The 15,525-nt window shown below is 54.1% G+C and overlaps 1 protein-coding gene across 1 annotated transcript in view; it reads right to left on the bottom strand.

Moving 5' to 3' along the window:
* The window catches only part of LOC133532807 (uncharacterized), a 50,489-nt gene that overhangs the window by 13,553 nt on the left and 21,411 nt on the right, over positions 1-15,525 (bottom strand). Inside the window, exons 25-54 of the mRNA XM_061871656.1 lie at positions 11,329-11,501; positions 11,201-11,290; positions 11,073-11,162; positions 10,945-11,034; positions 10,817-10,906; positions 10,689-10,778; positions 10,561-10,650; positions 10,433-10,522; positions 10,305-10,394; positions 10,177-10,266; positions 10,049-10,138; positions 9,921-10,010; positions 9,793-9,882; positions 9,665-9,754; positions 9,537-9,626; positions 9,409-9,498; positions 9,281-9,370; positions 9,153-9,242; positions 9,025-9,114; positions 8,897-8,986; positions 8,769-8,858; positions 8,641-8,730; positions 8,513-8,602; positions 8,385-8,474; positions 8,125-8,283; positions 7,353-7,744; positions 6,445-6,537; positions 2,041-4,878; positions 1,435-1,643; positions 548-601 (exon numbers count right to left, since the gene is read on the bottom strand). Coding sequence (XP_061727640.1) covers positions 548-601; positions 1,435-1,643; positions 2,041-4,878; positions 6,445-6,537; positions 7,353-7,744; positions 8,125-8,283; positions 8,385-8,474; positions 8,513-8,602; positions 8,641-8,730; positions 8,769-8,858; positions 8,897-8,986; positions 9,025-9,114; positions 9,153-9,242; positions 9,281-9,370; positions 9,409-9,498; positions 9,537-9,626; positions 9,665-9,754; positions 9,793-9,882; positions 9,921-10,010; positions 10,049-10,138; positions 10,177-10,266; positions 10,305-10,394; positions 10,433-10,522; positions 10,561-10,650; positions 10,689-10,778; positions 10,817-10,906; positions 10,945-11,034; positions 11,073-11,162; positions 11,201-11,290; positions 11,329-11,501 — 5,988 coding nt within the window. The remainder of the gene's footprint in view (positions 1-547; positions 602-1,434; positions 1,644-2,040; positions 4,879-6,444; positions 6,538-7,352; positions 7,745-8,124; positions 8,284-8,384; positions 8,475-8,512; positions 8,603-8,640; positions 8,731-8,768; positions 8,859-8,896; positions 8,987-9,024; positions 9,115-9,152; positions 9,243-9,280; positions 9,371-9,408; positions 9,499-9,536; positions 9,627-9,664; positions 9,755-9,792; positions 9,883-9,920; positions 10,011-10,048; positions 10,139-10,176; positions 10,267-10,304; positions 10,395-10,432; positions 10,523-10,560; positions 10,651-10,688; positions 10,779-10,816; positions 10,907-10,944; positions 11,035-11,072; positions 11,163-11,200; positions 11,291-11,328; positions 11,502-15,525) is intronic.

The following is a 15,525-nucleotide window of genomic DNA, read 5'->3' as shown; positions in this document are numbered from 1 at the left end:
ACAGAGTAAATTAAATACAACAAAGGCGAAAACTGGTGTAAACTGTAAGTGACATTATAATAATAAATTAAAATAAAATATCTATAGAAAGTATTAAATATCTATAGAAAGTGTTACATATCTATAGAAAGTGCTATACAGGCTGATCAATCCAAAACGGTCAGTATGGAGAAGTCAGAAACTATGAGAGATAGCCACATCTGTTCTTAGGAAACATGGCTTCGATTTAAATTTAATTATAATGATTTTTAATTTATCATTATAATGTCACTTACAGTATACACCAAACATGACACATAGAAATATAAGAATTAAATTATAACATAACTATAATGAATTATTATCAAAAACATTCAGAATTTAATTAGTACATATTATGTAATTAGTGCTAATGGTACTCGGGGCGACTACGAGTAACATACATACTGTAGACAAGTTAAAAAAAAGTTTGTAAAAACGAAAATATTTATCGACTTGAGCAAAATTCCAAACAGCAATTCCAGCCACACCGATTCACTAGTATACCGACTAGGCTACCGCCGCTCACCTGCAGCAGTCGGGCTCCGGCCACGGCTCGCGCGGCGACTCCCAGCCCTGCTCCCTGCACACACACACACACACACACTACACGTCAGAAACCGGACAAGTGCGAGCCCGACTCACCCTCCGAGGGTTCCGTACTTTTTAGTATTTGCTGTTAAAGCGGCAACAGAAATACATCATCTGTGAAAATTTCAACTGTCTATCACGGTTCATGAGATACAGCCCGGTGACAGACGGATGGACAGCGGAGTCTTAGTAATAGGGTCCCGTTTTACCCTTTGGGTACGGAAACCTAAAAACTAAATCTTATACTGATCACATAACGTAATTAACAACATTGCAAAAATTAATTATATTCAGGCAAACCAAACTCTGTAAATAAGATGACATGATGTGACTCTATACTTATCAAAGACAGTATAATTCTCTCAGACTATATCTAAAATGAGACAGTCTTTGGCGAAACTATTAAAATATATTTAGATTTGGGCACTTTTTTGTTATGTATATCCAATATGTATGTTAGAACATATTCGAGATACATCCATCCAGCACTCTTAGACCGTGTGGCACACGAAAGTTAGAAAGTAAATTTGATAAAGTATGTCAAACAACTTTGTCTGCAGAAAAAGGCACGAAATTCAAATTTTGTAAGGGACCACTTACATTTTTTATATTTGCCTTTTTTTCATAAAATACATCATAGTACTACCGTACAGAAATGACACTTCCTACAAAACTGAAATTTGACGTTTTAGGGACGAACCATGTTGTCCCTTAATAATATATTGCACTATCTCTTTCGGCTATTTAGGATTCTCAAAATTCAAATGATTATCTTATCTGTGGTCATACACGCAAAGGGACGTCAAGTTGTGCCAACCCTAATAATTTTCTCGGAGTAATGCTGAACCGAACGGAGCCGGGAATACCCGAGAAGTGTGGCCCCATTGCTTTTGTTCTACTGACGGAAGTGGGTTGCCAGAGTATAGTGCGAATACTTGCCTGTCGCTGGTGTCGGCCTCGCTGTCGGGCTCGGCGAGCAGCAGCTCGGCGCACGAGTCCGGCAGCGAGATCTCCCGCACGGCGCGCAGCGCGATCTGAACACAGAGCAAACACTGTATATGGAAGGTGTCTTTTTAGACCCAGTACTCCAACTACGAACATTTTATAATTCTCGTTCGAAATTCAAAATCTCGGACGCAGGGCTGTGCCAAGGCATTTCATTTATTTTTTAATTCCTTAATTATTTTAATTCTGGAACAAACACAGAATGGTAGGTATTATACAATGTGTTTGTACACGTATAGTACGATGAATTTTATCGACAAATCACCCCCCCCATACCGATGTTTTTGCTCAACCATTTTAAAAATGCAGCCCTTCAAAGTTTTATGGCGTTAAACACGACTGCACTTGGTTAATGTACTCTGTCCATTTACCTGTCGCACATTTAAACAATAATAATCATTCGATAGCTTATGAAGTAGGGCATACATTTCGAGCATATCCGGGCGCGCAGGGCCGCCAGCACGCGCGGGGACACGCAGGCGCTCTCGGCCGGACACCGCCGCCACCTGGCCACATACCTGCAGACTGCACGCCTTCCTGTCGCTGGCCTGCAGGGCGAGCGCCCGCGCGGCGGGGGGCGCGGCGCGCAGCTCCCTCGCCCGGGCGCGCAGGGCCGCCAGCACGCGCGGGGACACGCAGGCGCTCTCGGCCGGACACCGCCGCCACCTGGCCACATACCTGCAGACTGCACGCCTTCCTGTCGCTGGCCTGCAGGGCGAGCGCCCGCGCGGCGGGGGGCGCGGCGCGCAGCTCCCTCGCCCGGGCGCGCAGGGCCGCCAGCACGCGCGGGGACACGCAGGCGCTCTCGGCCGGACACCGCCGCCACCTGGCCACATACCTGCAGACTGCACGCCTTCCTGTCGCTGGCCTGCAGGGCGAGCGCCCGCGCGGCGGGGGGCGCGGCGCGCAGCTCCCTCGCCCGGGCGCGCAGGGCCGCCAGCACGCGCGGGGACACGCAGGCGCTCTCGGCCGGACACCGCCGCCACCTGGCCACATACCTGCAGACTGCACGCCTTCCTGTCGCTGGCCTGCAGGGCGAGCGCCCGCGCGGCGGGGGGCGCGGCGCGCAGCTCCCTCGCCCGGGCGCGCAGGGCCGCCAGCACGCGCGGGGACACGCAGGCGCTCTCGGCCGGACACCGCCGCCACCTGGCCACATACCTGCAGACTGCACGCCTTCCTGTCGCTGGCCTGCAGGGCGAGCGCCCGCGCGGCGGGGGGCGCGGCGCGCAGCTCCCTCGCCCGGGCGCGCAGGGCCGCCAGCACGCGCGGGGACACGCAGGCGCTCTCGGCCGGACACCGCCGCCACCTGGCCACATACCTGCAGACTGCACGCCTTCCTGTCGCTGGCCTGCAGGGCGAGCGCCCGCGCGGCGGGGGGCGCGGCGCGCAGCTCCCTCGCCCGGGCGCGCAGGGCCGCCAGCACGCGCGGGGACACGCAGGCGCTCTCGGCCGGACACCGCCGCCACCTGGCCACATACCTGCAGACTGCACGCCTTCCTGTCGCTGGCCTGCAGGGCGAGCGCCCGCGCGGCGGGGGGCGCGGCGCGCAGCTCCCTCGCCCGGGCGCGCAGGGCCGCCAGCACGCGCGGGGACACGCAGGCGCTCTCGGCCGGACACCGCCGCCACCTGGCCACATACCTGCAGACTGCACGCCTTCCTGTCGCTGGCCTGCAGGGCGAGCGCCCGCGCGGCGGGGGGCGCGGCGCGCAGCTCCCTCGCCCGGGCGCGCAGGGCCGCCAGCACGCGCGGGGACACGCAGGCGCTCTCGGCCGGACACCGCCGCCACCTGGCCACATACCTGCAGACTGCACGCCTTCCTGTCGCTGGCCTGCAGGGCGAGCGCCCGCGCGGCGGGGGGCGCGGCGCGCAGCTCCCTCGCCCGGGCGCGCAGGGCCGCCAGCACGCGCGGGGACACGCAGGCGCTCTCGGCCGGACACCGCCGCCACCTGGCCACATACCTGCAGACTGCACGCCTTCCTGTCGCTGGCCTGCAGGGCGAGCGCCCGCGCGGCGGGGGGCGCGGCGCGCAGCTCCCTCGCCCGGGCGCGCAGGGCCGCCAGCACGCGCGGGGACACGCAGGCGCTCTCGGCCGGACACCGCCGCCACCTGGCCACATACCTGCAGACTGCACGCCTTCCTGTCGCTGGCCTGCAGGGCGAGCGCCCGCGCGGCGGGGGGCGCGGCGCGCAGCTCCCTCGCCCGGGCGCGCAGGGCCGCCAGCACGCGCGGGGACACGCAGGCGCTCTCGGCCGGACACCGCCGCCACCTGGCCACATACCTGCAGACTGCACGCCTTCCTGTCGCTGGCCTGCAGGGCGAGCGCCCGCGCGGCGGGGGGCGCGGCGCGCAGCTCCCTCGCCCGGGCGCGCAGGGCCGCCAGCACGCGCGGGGACACGCAGGCGCTCTCGGCCGGACACCGCCGCCACCTGGCCACATACCTGCAGACTGCACGCCTTCCTGTCGCTGGCCTGCAGGGCGAGCGCCCGCGCGGCGGGGGGCGCGGCGCGCAGCTCCCTCGCCCGGGCGCGCAGGGCCGCCAGCACGCGCGGGGACACGCAGGCGCTCTCGGCCGGACACCGCCGCCACCTGGCCACATACCTGCAGACTGCACGCCTTCCTGTCGCTGGCCTGCAGGGCGAGCGCCCGCGCGGCGGGGGGCGCGGCGCGCAGCTCCCTCGCCCGGGCGCGCAGGGCCGCCAGCACGCGCGGGGACACGCAGGCGCTCTCGGCCGGACACCGCCGCCACCTGGCCACATACCTGCAGACTGCACGCCTTCCTGTCGCTGGCCTGCAGGGCGAGCGCCCGCGCGGCGGGGGGCGCGGCGCGCAGCTCCCTCGCCCGGGCGCGCAGGGCCGCCAGCACGCGCGGGGACACGCAGGCGCTCTCGGCCGGACACCGCCGCCACCTGGCCACATACCTGCAGACTGCACGCCTTCCTGTCGCTGGCCTGCAGGGCGAGCGCCCGCGCGGCGGGGGGCGCGGCGCGCAGCTCCCTCGCCCGGGCGCGCAGGGCCGCCAGCACGCGCGGGGACACGCAGGCGCTCTCGGCCGGACACCGCCGCCACCTGGCCACATACCTGCAGACTGCACGCCTTCCTGTCGCTGGCCTGCAGGGCGAGCGCCCGCGCGGCGGGGGGCGCGGCGCGCAGCTCCCTCGCCCGGGCGCGCAGGGCCGCCAGCACGCGCGGGGACACGCAGGCGCTCTCGGCCGCGCACCGCGAGGGCGACGGCGCGTCGGGGGCGCCGCCGCGCTCGGCCGCCACCTGCGCACACGCCACCGCCACTTGTCACTCGCTAACACCAACAACATTTATACTCATCCCTTTTTTTGCTACAAAAGTTATATGATTCTCTCTGTCTAGATATATTCCAAACGAAAAACGAAAAAAAAAAATTGAAATAAATGTGTATTGTCAAGGAAAATTTGTAACCACAGTAAATTTACTGCCATCTTTCGACACATGATTAAAACTCTTAGAACGCCCTTTGATTGGATTTTTTTTTTTTATATTAAACCAAAATAATTTCTATAAATGAACAAGTATCTAGTAAATATAGTAGAAAAGACATAAACGCGCGAAGTAGGGAATGCCGGTTTTAACCGGTTTTTTCGGTTTCGGTTAAAACCGGTTTCGGTTTTATTCGGTTTTTTATTTATTTAACTAAGTTGCATATTTTATTCATTTTAAGAGTGTAAATCGGTCATCATCAAATCAAATAATGTGATGTTGTGTTAGTTTGATCAACAAACCAAAAAAATAATTTTATATAATTGGTTTGTTCCTATTCCTAGTTACAAATAACATTAAGTCATTTGACAATTCCCATACAATACAATAAAATAGTCAGATATTCTGTCTTTAATTTCGTGATAAAATCGTGTATATACGAGGGTTGCTACTTATATATCCGGAAACAAAAAAACAAACGTACACGGCTGAAAATGGTTTTATTGTTTTTCAAAGTATTCCCCTTGATGATCTATGCACTTTTGCATTCGTGTGAACCAATGCATGCATGCGCAGTGCATTCGTTTTTACACGTGAAGCAATCTTTTCTTTATTCCATGGCGATGAATTTAAGAATTGTTGATTCTAAAAACCGTAACCGGTTTTAACCGGTTTCGGTTTTTTTTTGTGGTAAAACCGAAGAAAAAACCGGTTTTGAAAAACCTCCGGTTTTTGCATTCCCTAGCGCGAAGTCACCGCCCGCCCGTCCCCCGTTTAGTCTTTTCTATGAGAGCACGGCAGCACGTGATTGATCAATTTTTTTTTAGTTGACTGCAGCGCATCTAAATAAATATTATAGTTGAGTTGAAAGCCCATACATAAAAAGTACGCAATTATAGTTTACTATACGAAATCTTAATTTAACCATTACGGTCGACGAGTAGAACCCGGCCAAGTGCGAGTCGGACTCGCACAGGAAGGGTTCCGTACCATTATCTATAAAAACGGTCACCCATCCAAGTATTGACCCCGCCCGACGTTGCTTAACTTCGGTATTTGGATGAGAACCTCAAGTTTGGAAAGATTTTTTTTTTTTTTTTTAGATAATTTATTTAGAACACAAACAGTCACATATACAAATGAATTTGAAGTACAAATAGTAGTATAGTAGTTATTCTGCTTTTAGTGTTTGTTGTTATAGCGGCAACAGAAATCCATAATGTGTAGAAATTTCAACTGGCTAACTATCACAGTTCATGAGATACAGCCTGGTGACAGACGGACGGACGGACAGCGGAGTCTCAGTAATAGGGTCCCGTTTGACCCTTTGGGTACGGAACCCTAAAACCTGATTTATTAGTTCTTCAATACCACTCTTACCATATACAGGGTGTCCGGTATCCGGTGCAGGTACCTCGAGCGCCGGATCCGCGCCACCTCCGCCTCCGGCACCGCCTGGTCCTCCAGCAACGCCTGCAAATACGAGATGTGGCCTGTACAAGTAAATGTGGACAAAACGGTCATCGTTTTTTTTTTTTTTTTTTTTTTAATTTATTGAGAAACAAACAGTCTTAAAATAAACATATGAGCAATTTAGCTAATAGCTATGGATTGATTTCGTTATAGACCTATAGTTTCCTAATTTTAAATTATTCGATGTACAATTGAAAAAATAATAATAGTGTAAACTTATAGCGTACATAACAATAGCGTAAATTTATATATAAAAATTGTACTGTAATAAGCGAAACTCCAATAGGTAATTATAATTAGGAAATATCACAAAATGTTTTAAGGCCGTCCCCTGTCTGAATGACCTCGCGCGATCCAACTCCCTGGACCTTGAATTTGCACAAGTAAACAAATTGTTATTTAAATTGGATATTTTTGTACTTGTCCTAGTCTTTGACATAGATATCATGTAATAGTTACTCTGTTTAAACTTTGTCTTTTATTGTTATTGTTCTGTGTTATATAATTTCAAACACAATCGTGTATTGTTTAATGAAATAAATAATAATTATTATTATTGCATCCGTTCGCTCTCTTCACACTCACTTTAAACTTAAATGAACAGTGTCCTCACTTAAAACTCTCAAAAGTTAAAACCGGGCGATCAATTCACAGAGAATAATTGCGCGTCGCGTCGAGCGTCACAGGTTCCCCGCTCGACGGCCAAGCACCGGGGCAACGCACGAATTTGAAATGAATATTTACTCGCTATTGGTTACAGTTTCGTATCTAAGCGTTGCATAATAGGGATAGTGAATAGGCTAACGTTGCGGTACCTTGAGCTCGTCCAGGTAGGGCAGGAAGTACCTGGGCGGGCGGTAGGCGCCGCGCCCCAGCCACGCGTCCGCCGCGCGCGCGCCCTCCGCCGCCGGCGCCGGCGCCGCCACCATGCCTGCAACACGCGGCTGTCGCTGTACTGTACGGTACCGAGGGCAGACCGCCCGGTTCCTACAAGCTTGTCGTGCCTCCTTTATGTCGATCAGTGTCGTGTCAAAACATGTATATGGTGGAGTTGTGACGCGCCCAGGCGCGCACACAATACCACGTAACCGCCACGGAGCGCCTCGAGCACTAAAGCTACAAATAATAATAAGAAGAAAACGAAAAAGAAAGCTGCCCCAGCTCCAGGCGCCCCAGCCCCCGCTTCTAACCAAGAAGCCCCGGCCACCTTCAACAGGCAGCGGCCAGCCAGAAACCTGAAGCGTTCTCGAAGACCCTCAAGTCCTGTGCCACCCCCTCAACGTCCCGGTCAACCATAAAGTAAGGGTAGTTTACTGGAACGCCCGGACGCTGACCGGCATGTAAGCTCTGCCTCGCCACTTTCTCCGCGAGCACGTGGACATCCTGCCGGTCAGCGAGACCCATTTGAAACGAGACCTCAAGATATCCTCGTGTACCAGCGAAACGAGACAAACAAGTTAGGAAAGTGTGTCTTTAAATCGCCTCCTCTAAGCTAAGTAGGAAATCTTTGGTCCCGTGTGAACCGCGGGAGTCGCATGAAGCCACGCCCGCCCTGGCGAGCTGGACCCCACCAGGAGTGGCACACACCTCTCCGTATGGCCTGGTGCAGCGGCGGCGCGAGCGGCGCGGCGCCCAGGTGCTCGGTGCGCACGAGCGCCGCCAGCGAGCCCAGCGCGCCGCCCAGCGCCGCGTCCGGCAGCGAGCGCCGGCGCCGGGAGCCTCCCCCGCTCCATACTAACGCCGGTTCTGAAAATATGGGAAACTTATTATTTGGCCTGGTCTGCGTGAAGGGCGAGGCGAGCGCGGCGGCTAGAGAGCGACATGACGGTGGGGAACTCTACACTCACCGGCTCGCTTGGCCCTCTCGGCTAGCCTCAGCAGCGCCCGCAGCGCCTGCGCCTCGCTGCACTGCGTGAAGGGCGAGGCGAGCGCGGCGGCTAGAGTGCTACATGACGGTGGGGAACTCTACACTCACCGGCTCGCTTGGCCCTCTCGGCTAGCCTCAGCAGCGCCCGCAGCGCCTGCGCCTCGCTGCACTGCGTGAAGGGCGAGGCGAGCGCGGCGGCTAGAGTGCGACATGATGGTGGGGAACTCTACACTCACCGGCTTGCTTGGCCCTCTCGGCTAGCCTCAGCGGCGCCCGCAGCGCCTGCGCCTCGCTGCACTGCGTGAAGGGCGAGGCGAGCGCGGCGGCTAGAGTGCGACATGATGGTGGGGAACTCTACACTCACCGGCTCGCTTGGCCCTCTCGGCTAGCCTCAGCGGCGCCCGCAGCGCCTGCGCCTCGCTGCACTGCGTGAAGGGCGAGGCGAGCGCGGCGGCTAGAGTGCTACATGACGGTGGGGAACTCTACACTCACCGGCTCGCTTGGCCCTCTCGGCTAGCCTCAGCGGCGCCCGCAGCGCCTGCGCCTCGCTGCACTGCGTGAAGGGCGAGGCGAGCGCGGCGGCTAGAGTGCGACATGATGGTGGGGAACTCTACACTCACCGGCTCGCTTGGCCCTCTCGGCTAGCCTCAGCGGCGCCCGCAGCGCCTGCGCCTCGCTGCACTGCGTGAAGGGCGAGGCGAGCGCGGCGGCTAGAGTGCGACATGATGGTGGGGAACTCTACACTCACCGGCTCGCTTGGCCCTCTCGGCTAGCCTCAGCAGCGCCCGCAGCGCCTGCGCCTCGCTGCACTGCGCGAAGGGCGAGGCGAGCGCGGCGGCTAGAGAGCGACATGACGGTGGGGAACTCTACACTCACCGGCTCGCTTGGCCCTCTCGGCTAGCCTCAGCAGCGCCCGCAGCGCCTGCGCCTCGCTGCACTGCGCGAAGGGCGAGGCGAGCGCGGCGGCTAGAGTGCGACATGACGGTGGGGAACTCTACACTCACCGGCTCGCTTGGCCCTCTCGGCTAGCCTCAGCAGCGCCCGCAGCGCCTGCGCCTCGCTGCACTGCGTGAAGGGCGAGGCGAGCGCGGCGGCTAGAGTGCGACATGACGGTGGGGAACTCTACACTCACCGGCTCGCTTGGCCCTCTCGGCTAGCCTCAGCAGCGCCCGCAGCGCCTGCGCCTCGCTGCACTGCGTGAAGGGCGAGGCGAGCGCGGCGGCTAGAGAGCGACATGACGGTGGGGAACTCTACACTCACCGGCTCGCTTGGCCCTCTCGGCTAGCCTCAGCAGCGCCCGCAGCGCCTGCGCCTCGCTGCACTGCGTGAAGGGCGAGGCGAGCGCGGCGGCTAGAGTGCGACATGACGGTGGGGAACTCTACACTCACCGGCTCGCTTGGCCCTCTCGGCTAGCCTCAGCAGCGCCCGCAGCGCCTGCGCCTCGCTGCACTGCGCGAAGGGCGAGGCGAGCGCGGCGGCTAGAGAGCGACATGACGGTGGGGAACTCTACACTCACCGGCTCGCTTGGCCCTCTCGGCTAGCCTCAGCAGCGCCCGCAGCGCCTGCGCCTCGCTGCACTGCGTGAAGGGCGAGGCGAGCGCGGCGGCTAGAGTGCTACATGACGGTGGGGAACTCTACACTCACCGGCTCGCTTGGCCCTCTCGGCTAGCCTCAGCGGCGCCCGCAGCGCCTGCGCCTCGCTGCACTGCGTGAAGGGCGAGGCGAGCGCGGCGGCTAGAGTGCGACATGATGGTGGGGAACTCTACACTCACCGGCTCGCTTGGCCCTCTCGGCTAGCCTCAGCGGCGCCCGCAGCGCCTGCGCCTCGCTGCACTGCGTGAAGGGCGAGGCGAGCGCGGCGGCTAGAGTGCGACATGATGGTGGGGAACTCTACACTCACCGGCTTGCTTGGCCCTCTCGGCTAGCCTCAGCAGCGCCCGCAGCGCCTGCGCCTCGCTGCACTGCGTGAAGGGCGAGGCGAGCGCGGCGGCTAGAGAGCGACATGACGGTGGGGAACTCTACACTCACCGGCTCGCTTGGCCCTCTCGGCTAGCCTCAGCAGCGCCCGCAGCGCCTGCGCCTCGCTGCACTGCGTGAAGGGCGAGGCGAGCGCGGCGGCTAGAGTGCTACATGACGGTGGGGAACTCTACACTCACCGGCTCGCTTGGCCCTCTCGGCTAGCCTCAGCGGCGCCCGCAGCGCCTGCGCCTCGCTGCACTGCGTGAAGGGCGAGGCGAGCGCGGCGGCTAGAGTGCGACATGATGGTGGGGAACTCTACACTCACCGGCTTGCTTGGCCCTCTCGGCTAGCCTCAGCGGCGCCCGCAGCGCCTGCGCCTCGCTGCACTGCGTGAAGGGCGAGGCGAGCGCGGCGGCTAGAGTGCGACATGACGGTGGGGAACTCTACACTCACCGGCTCGCTTGGCCCTCTCGGCTAGCCTCAGCAGCGCCCGCAGCGCCTGCGCCTCGCTGCACTGCGCGAAGGGCGAGGCGAGCGCGGCGGCTAGAGAGCGACATGACGGTGGGGAACTCTACACTCACCGGCTTGCTTGGCCCTCTCGGCTAGCCTCAGCAGCGCCCGCAGCGCCTGCGCCTCGCTGCACTGCGTGAAGGGCGAGGCGAGCGCGGCGGCTAGAGTGCGACATGGTGGTGGGGAACTCTACACTCACCGGCTTGCTTGGCCCTCTCGGCTAGCCTCAGCAGCGCCCGCAGCGCCTGCGCCTCGCTGCACTGCGTGAAGGGCGAGGCGAGCGCGGCGGCTAGAGAGCGACATGACGGTGGGGAACTCTACACTCACCGGCTTGCTTGGCCCTCTCGGCTAGCCTCAGCAGCGCCCGCAGCGCCTGCGCCTCGCTGCACTGCGTGAAGGGCGAGGCGAGCGCGGCGGCTAGAGAGCGACATGACGGTGGGGAACTCTACACTCACCGGCTTGCTTGGCCCTCTCGGCTAGCCTCAGCAGCGCCCGCAGCGCCTGCGCCTCGCTGCACTGCGTGAAGGGCGAGGCGAGTGCGGCGGCCAGCGCGGCGCGCGGCAGCTTGGCGGCGGCGGCGTGCGACATGATGCTGGGGAACTCGTCGCGGAGGTAGCGCATCGCTTGGCTGGAACAATTATTCCAGTTTGTTCCAGATAGGCGTAAGATTAGAGGACATCATATAACAATCAGGATAGTTGATGACGAAGCTTGCTGAGTGGCCTAAGTAGGTATGAAATTGAAATGCTTTACTGTTTCTACTATACCACCTAAATAATTGAACAAAATTAGGTAAGTATCTCAGAAGGTAAAATGATACAACAAAAGACCTCAACGCACTTCTTATTCATTAAATAGAAGCACATTAATGTGTTTTATGCAATCCTTTCGTTTTGTCCTCTTGACCGCGGCGAGACTAGGGAATGCAACCTATTAATGAAAAAAAAAAACCGAGTAGTGAGTTTAACCGACGACTTTTAACCGATGCAAAACCGATGTCGTGTTCGGTTAAAACTACTATTTGGAATTTTTAATATTTCATCGAAAAACAAAGAAATTTTCTTTGAATCTAGGTATCAAATCAATAATTTTCGATCCCACTTATGGTTACCTGATTCTAGAAAAAATGAGATATAAGCAAAAAGGGTTGTTACATTACAGAAGTTCTTGTTTTAATTACATCACACCGGGATTCTGAACTCCGGGTGTTGGAATTTTTGGAATCGGGCGGGATACTTTTAACTTACATAAACATACCTAGACCACAGTGTAAAAAGTAACAGTGGGCCGACGCCTTTGATGTTTGCGCAAAAGGCGACATCGCTCAAGGTCACTGTACCTACCTAGGGTTGTCACAGACTTACACAACTACCCAAAAGAGTAGGAAAATGTTTTTAGGTTTCATATATGTGTACTACTTATTTTACAAATGGCATCCATTTTGGAAATAAAGATGGCAGACGTCACTTTTTTGAAAAAGTTGTCATGGGTGTTGTTTTCTAGGTTTTTGGGGGTGTAGATTTCAAAAATGGCATCTATTTTGAAAATAGAGATGGCGGACGTCACTTTTTGAAATGAGTGTCGATGGGTGTAGCAGTGATGTCAACCATCTTTAATTCTAAAATGGACTCTAATTTTGAAATCTGCACCTCCAAAACCCCCCCAAAATAAATAAATATTATAGGACATTATTACACAAATTGACTAAGTCCCACAGTAAGCTCAATAAGGCTTGTGTTGAGGGTACTTAGACAACGATATATATAATATATAAATATTTATAAATACTTAAATACATAGAAAACACCCATGACTCGGGAACAAATATCCATGCTCGTCACACGAATAAATGCCCTTACCAGGATTTGAACCCGGGACCATCAGCTTCGTAGGCAGGGTCACTACCCACTAGGCCAACCCGGTCGTCAAAATGGACGTCATTTTCGTAATCGGAACCCCGAGGAACCTTGTATATGACACCCATATCGATTTTTAAGAAAAAAATCATGTCCGCCATCTTGGATTTCAAAATGGATGTCATTTTTGTAATCGGCACCCCGAGGATTCTCAAAAATAATTAAAATATCAAATACTACATGATACCTATACTAACAGAAGCAAGAAACAATTTCTTGCATTTCAAATAAAGTCTTAAACTACTTGTAATTTCTTAAAATAAGCGTAATTTCTTATAATAAATATAAATCATGTCCGACATTTTGAATTTAAAAATTTGATATCATATAATATATTTTTATTTACACTGAAACAAACAATTAGCACATCTTTTTTTTTTCTTTAAAAAAAAAAGAAAAAAAGCACATGTCGTATGCAATAATTTAATTGTGCACATATTGATTGATAATTACAAGACATGCGTCAGCCCTCCAAATCATATCCCGGAATACTAACAATGGCGTGTATGAAACTCAGGGACCGGCCTCCCGCCCGCCGCCCCCCGCACCCCGCACGGTTGCCCTGTCTAGACGCCTTCGTCGACCGACTTGTATTATTTCTTAAACTGTGCCTAGGCCTCGAATTTCGAAAACCAGAAATTATTTCATATATTATTTATGACCATTATTATCAGTGGTCATAAACATTGTAGAGCATACCGCTTAATATAATTAACATTCTTGGAGAAGAATGTTAAGTGTCATATACTCATATGTCATATACGATACTCGGTTATCGGTTATTTTGCATTCCCTAGACGAGACGAAATTCATTATTTATTATTATTATTTATTTCAAACATATTTCCATAACATTACAGTCGCAACCAATACGTCATGAAATTATATAAATTAACAGCGTAAAACTACACAACAACAGTTGAGGGCCTAGCATCCATCATCTCACAGAATCTCAGGCATTCCCTTCTCACAGCCGCCCATCGCCACGCAATCAAGTCGCACTCCGGTGCTAATGTCAAGAGCGCATTCAATTGTGAGAGAGAGGGCGAAGCAATGGAGAATTCATGCGCGACACGGTGCGCGCCGCCGGCACCGCCAACAGATCGCGTCGCCGCGGTCTTAGTGATTGCCTAGGAACGTCCGGAACATGCAGTCGCACCAGGCGACTCACCAGTTCCGGACAGTCCGACTCACCGCGCAACACCTTACACGCAAACGTCAACAAATTATAGTTGCGTCTTACCTCCAATGAGTTGTACCCTAGAGTCCCTAGAAGGTACTTCGTCGGGTATAGGAAGGGGTAGTACCCATGCGTTCTACGGTAAAAAAATCTCAAGAAGGCTTTTTGAACCTTTTCAAGTAGCAGTGCATACGTCGACTCAAAGGGATGCCAAGCGATTGAGGAAGTTTCTAGCTTACTTCTTACTAAGGCATTGTAGACGAGCTTGATTGCTGTAGGGTCATGAAAATCGCGAAGGTTGCGAATGATGTAGCCTAGTTTTCGGTAGCAGTTAGCAGCAAGCGATGTAATGTGCTCATGGAAAGTGAACCGCGTATCAAAAACCACGCCCAAATCCTTAACGGAGAACACGCGATTGATGGGCTCGGATGCAAACAAATATTTGGCAAATATTGGCATACGCGCACGAGTAAAGGTGCAGACACAACACTTAGTGGTGTTAAATGACAGCTTGTTTTCCACACTCCACCGGAATACCGCATCGATATCCTTCTGCAGGGACTCACAATCGGTGGTTTGCTCCACTCCATACACTAGTTTTAAATCATCAGCGTATAGGAGACACTGAGCCGACTGGAGAACTGACTTGAGGTCGTTTATCATGATCCCAAACAGAAACGGCCCTAATATGGAGCCTTGACTGACACCAGACCGCGTATGATATGGGGCCGAGACAAAACACCCATGCTGGACATACTGCTGCCGATCACGCAGATAACTAGCGAAGAGAGTTAGCAAAGTGGGAGAGAAGCCAATCTGATCTAATTTCATCAGCAACACATCGTTATCTACGCGATCAAAAGCCTTTGCGAAATCAAAATAGAGAACATCTACTTGGATGCCTCGGTCGAGGTGCTCCGAAATATTGTCAACCAGAATGAGTAGATTCGTATTGACAGAGCGCCTAGGTCTAAATCCATGCTGTTCGTCACACAAAAATGGTTTTACCTGCGTTGACAGGGCCCGGTGTAGGATAGATTCGTAGAGCTTAGCCAAAGTAGGAAGAACGGCAATGGGTCTATAGTTCTCCACGACAGTAGCATCATTCTCTTTCGGGATGGGTCTCACTCTCGAAACTTTCCAGCAAAGAGGGTACGATCCGGTGGTAAGCGCCAAATTGAAAATATAGTGTAGAGGGGCCTTCAGGTACTCCATACATCCTTTCAGAATCAGAATCAGAATTGTTTATTGCACTCATGTTAGTGTACAGTTCTTTAAAACTATTTAATACAGTTCCACATGAACCCTGTAAGGGTATAGCAATATTCTTAAAACTAACTTATGAAATAACATGCATCATGGGCATAAGCCAATTAGAAAGGGCTGGTGTATGATATATTATATATATTTGTATGTCTTATTTGTGCCGCTGTCTTATTTTCACCACATACGCTGGCAAGTTATCCGGTCCCATAGCGCAATTGGACTTGAGTCGTTTTATCCCTGATTCCACTTCCTTCATCGATATTGAGTTAATGTGGATGTGGTTCGCGCCT

This window comes from Cydia pomonella, chromosome 27 (genome assembly GCF_033807575.1).
Source record: "Cydia pomonella isolate Wapato2018A chromosome 27, ilCydPomo1, whole genome shotgun sequence".
Classification (NCBI taxonomy): domain Eukaryota; kingdom Metazoa; phylum Arthropoda; class Insecta; order Lepidoptera; family Tortricidae; genus Cydia; species Cydia pomonella.
Note: the sequence above shows the minus strand (reverse complement) of the source record. Positions and strands in the feature narration are given on the sequence as shown.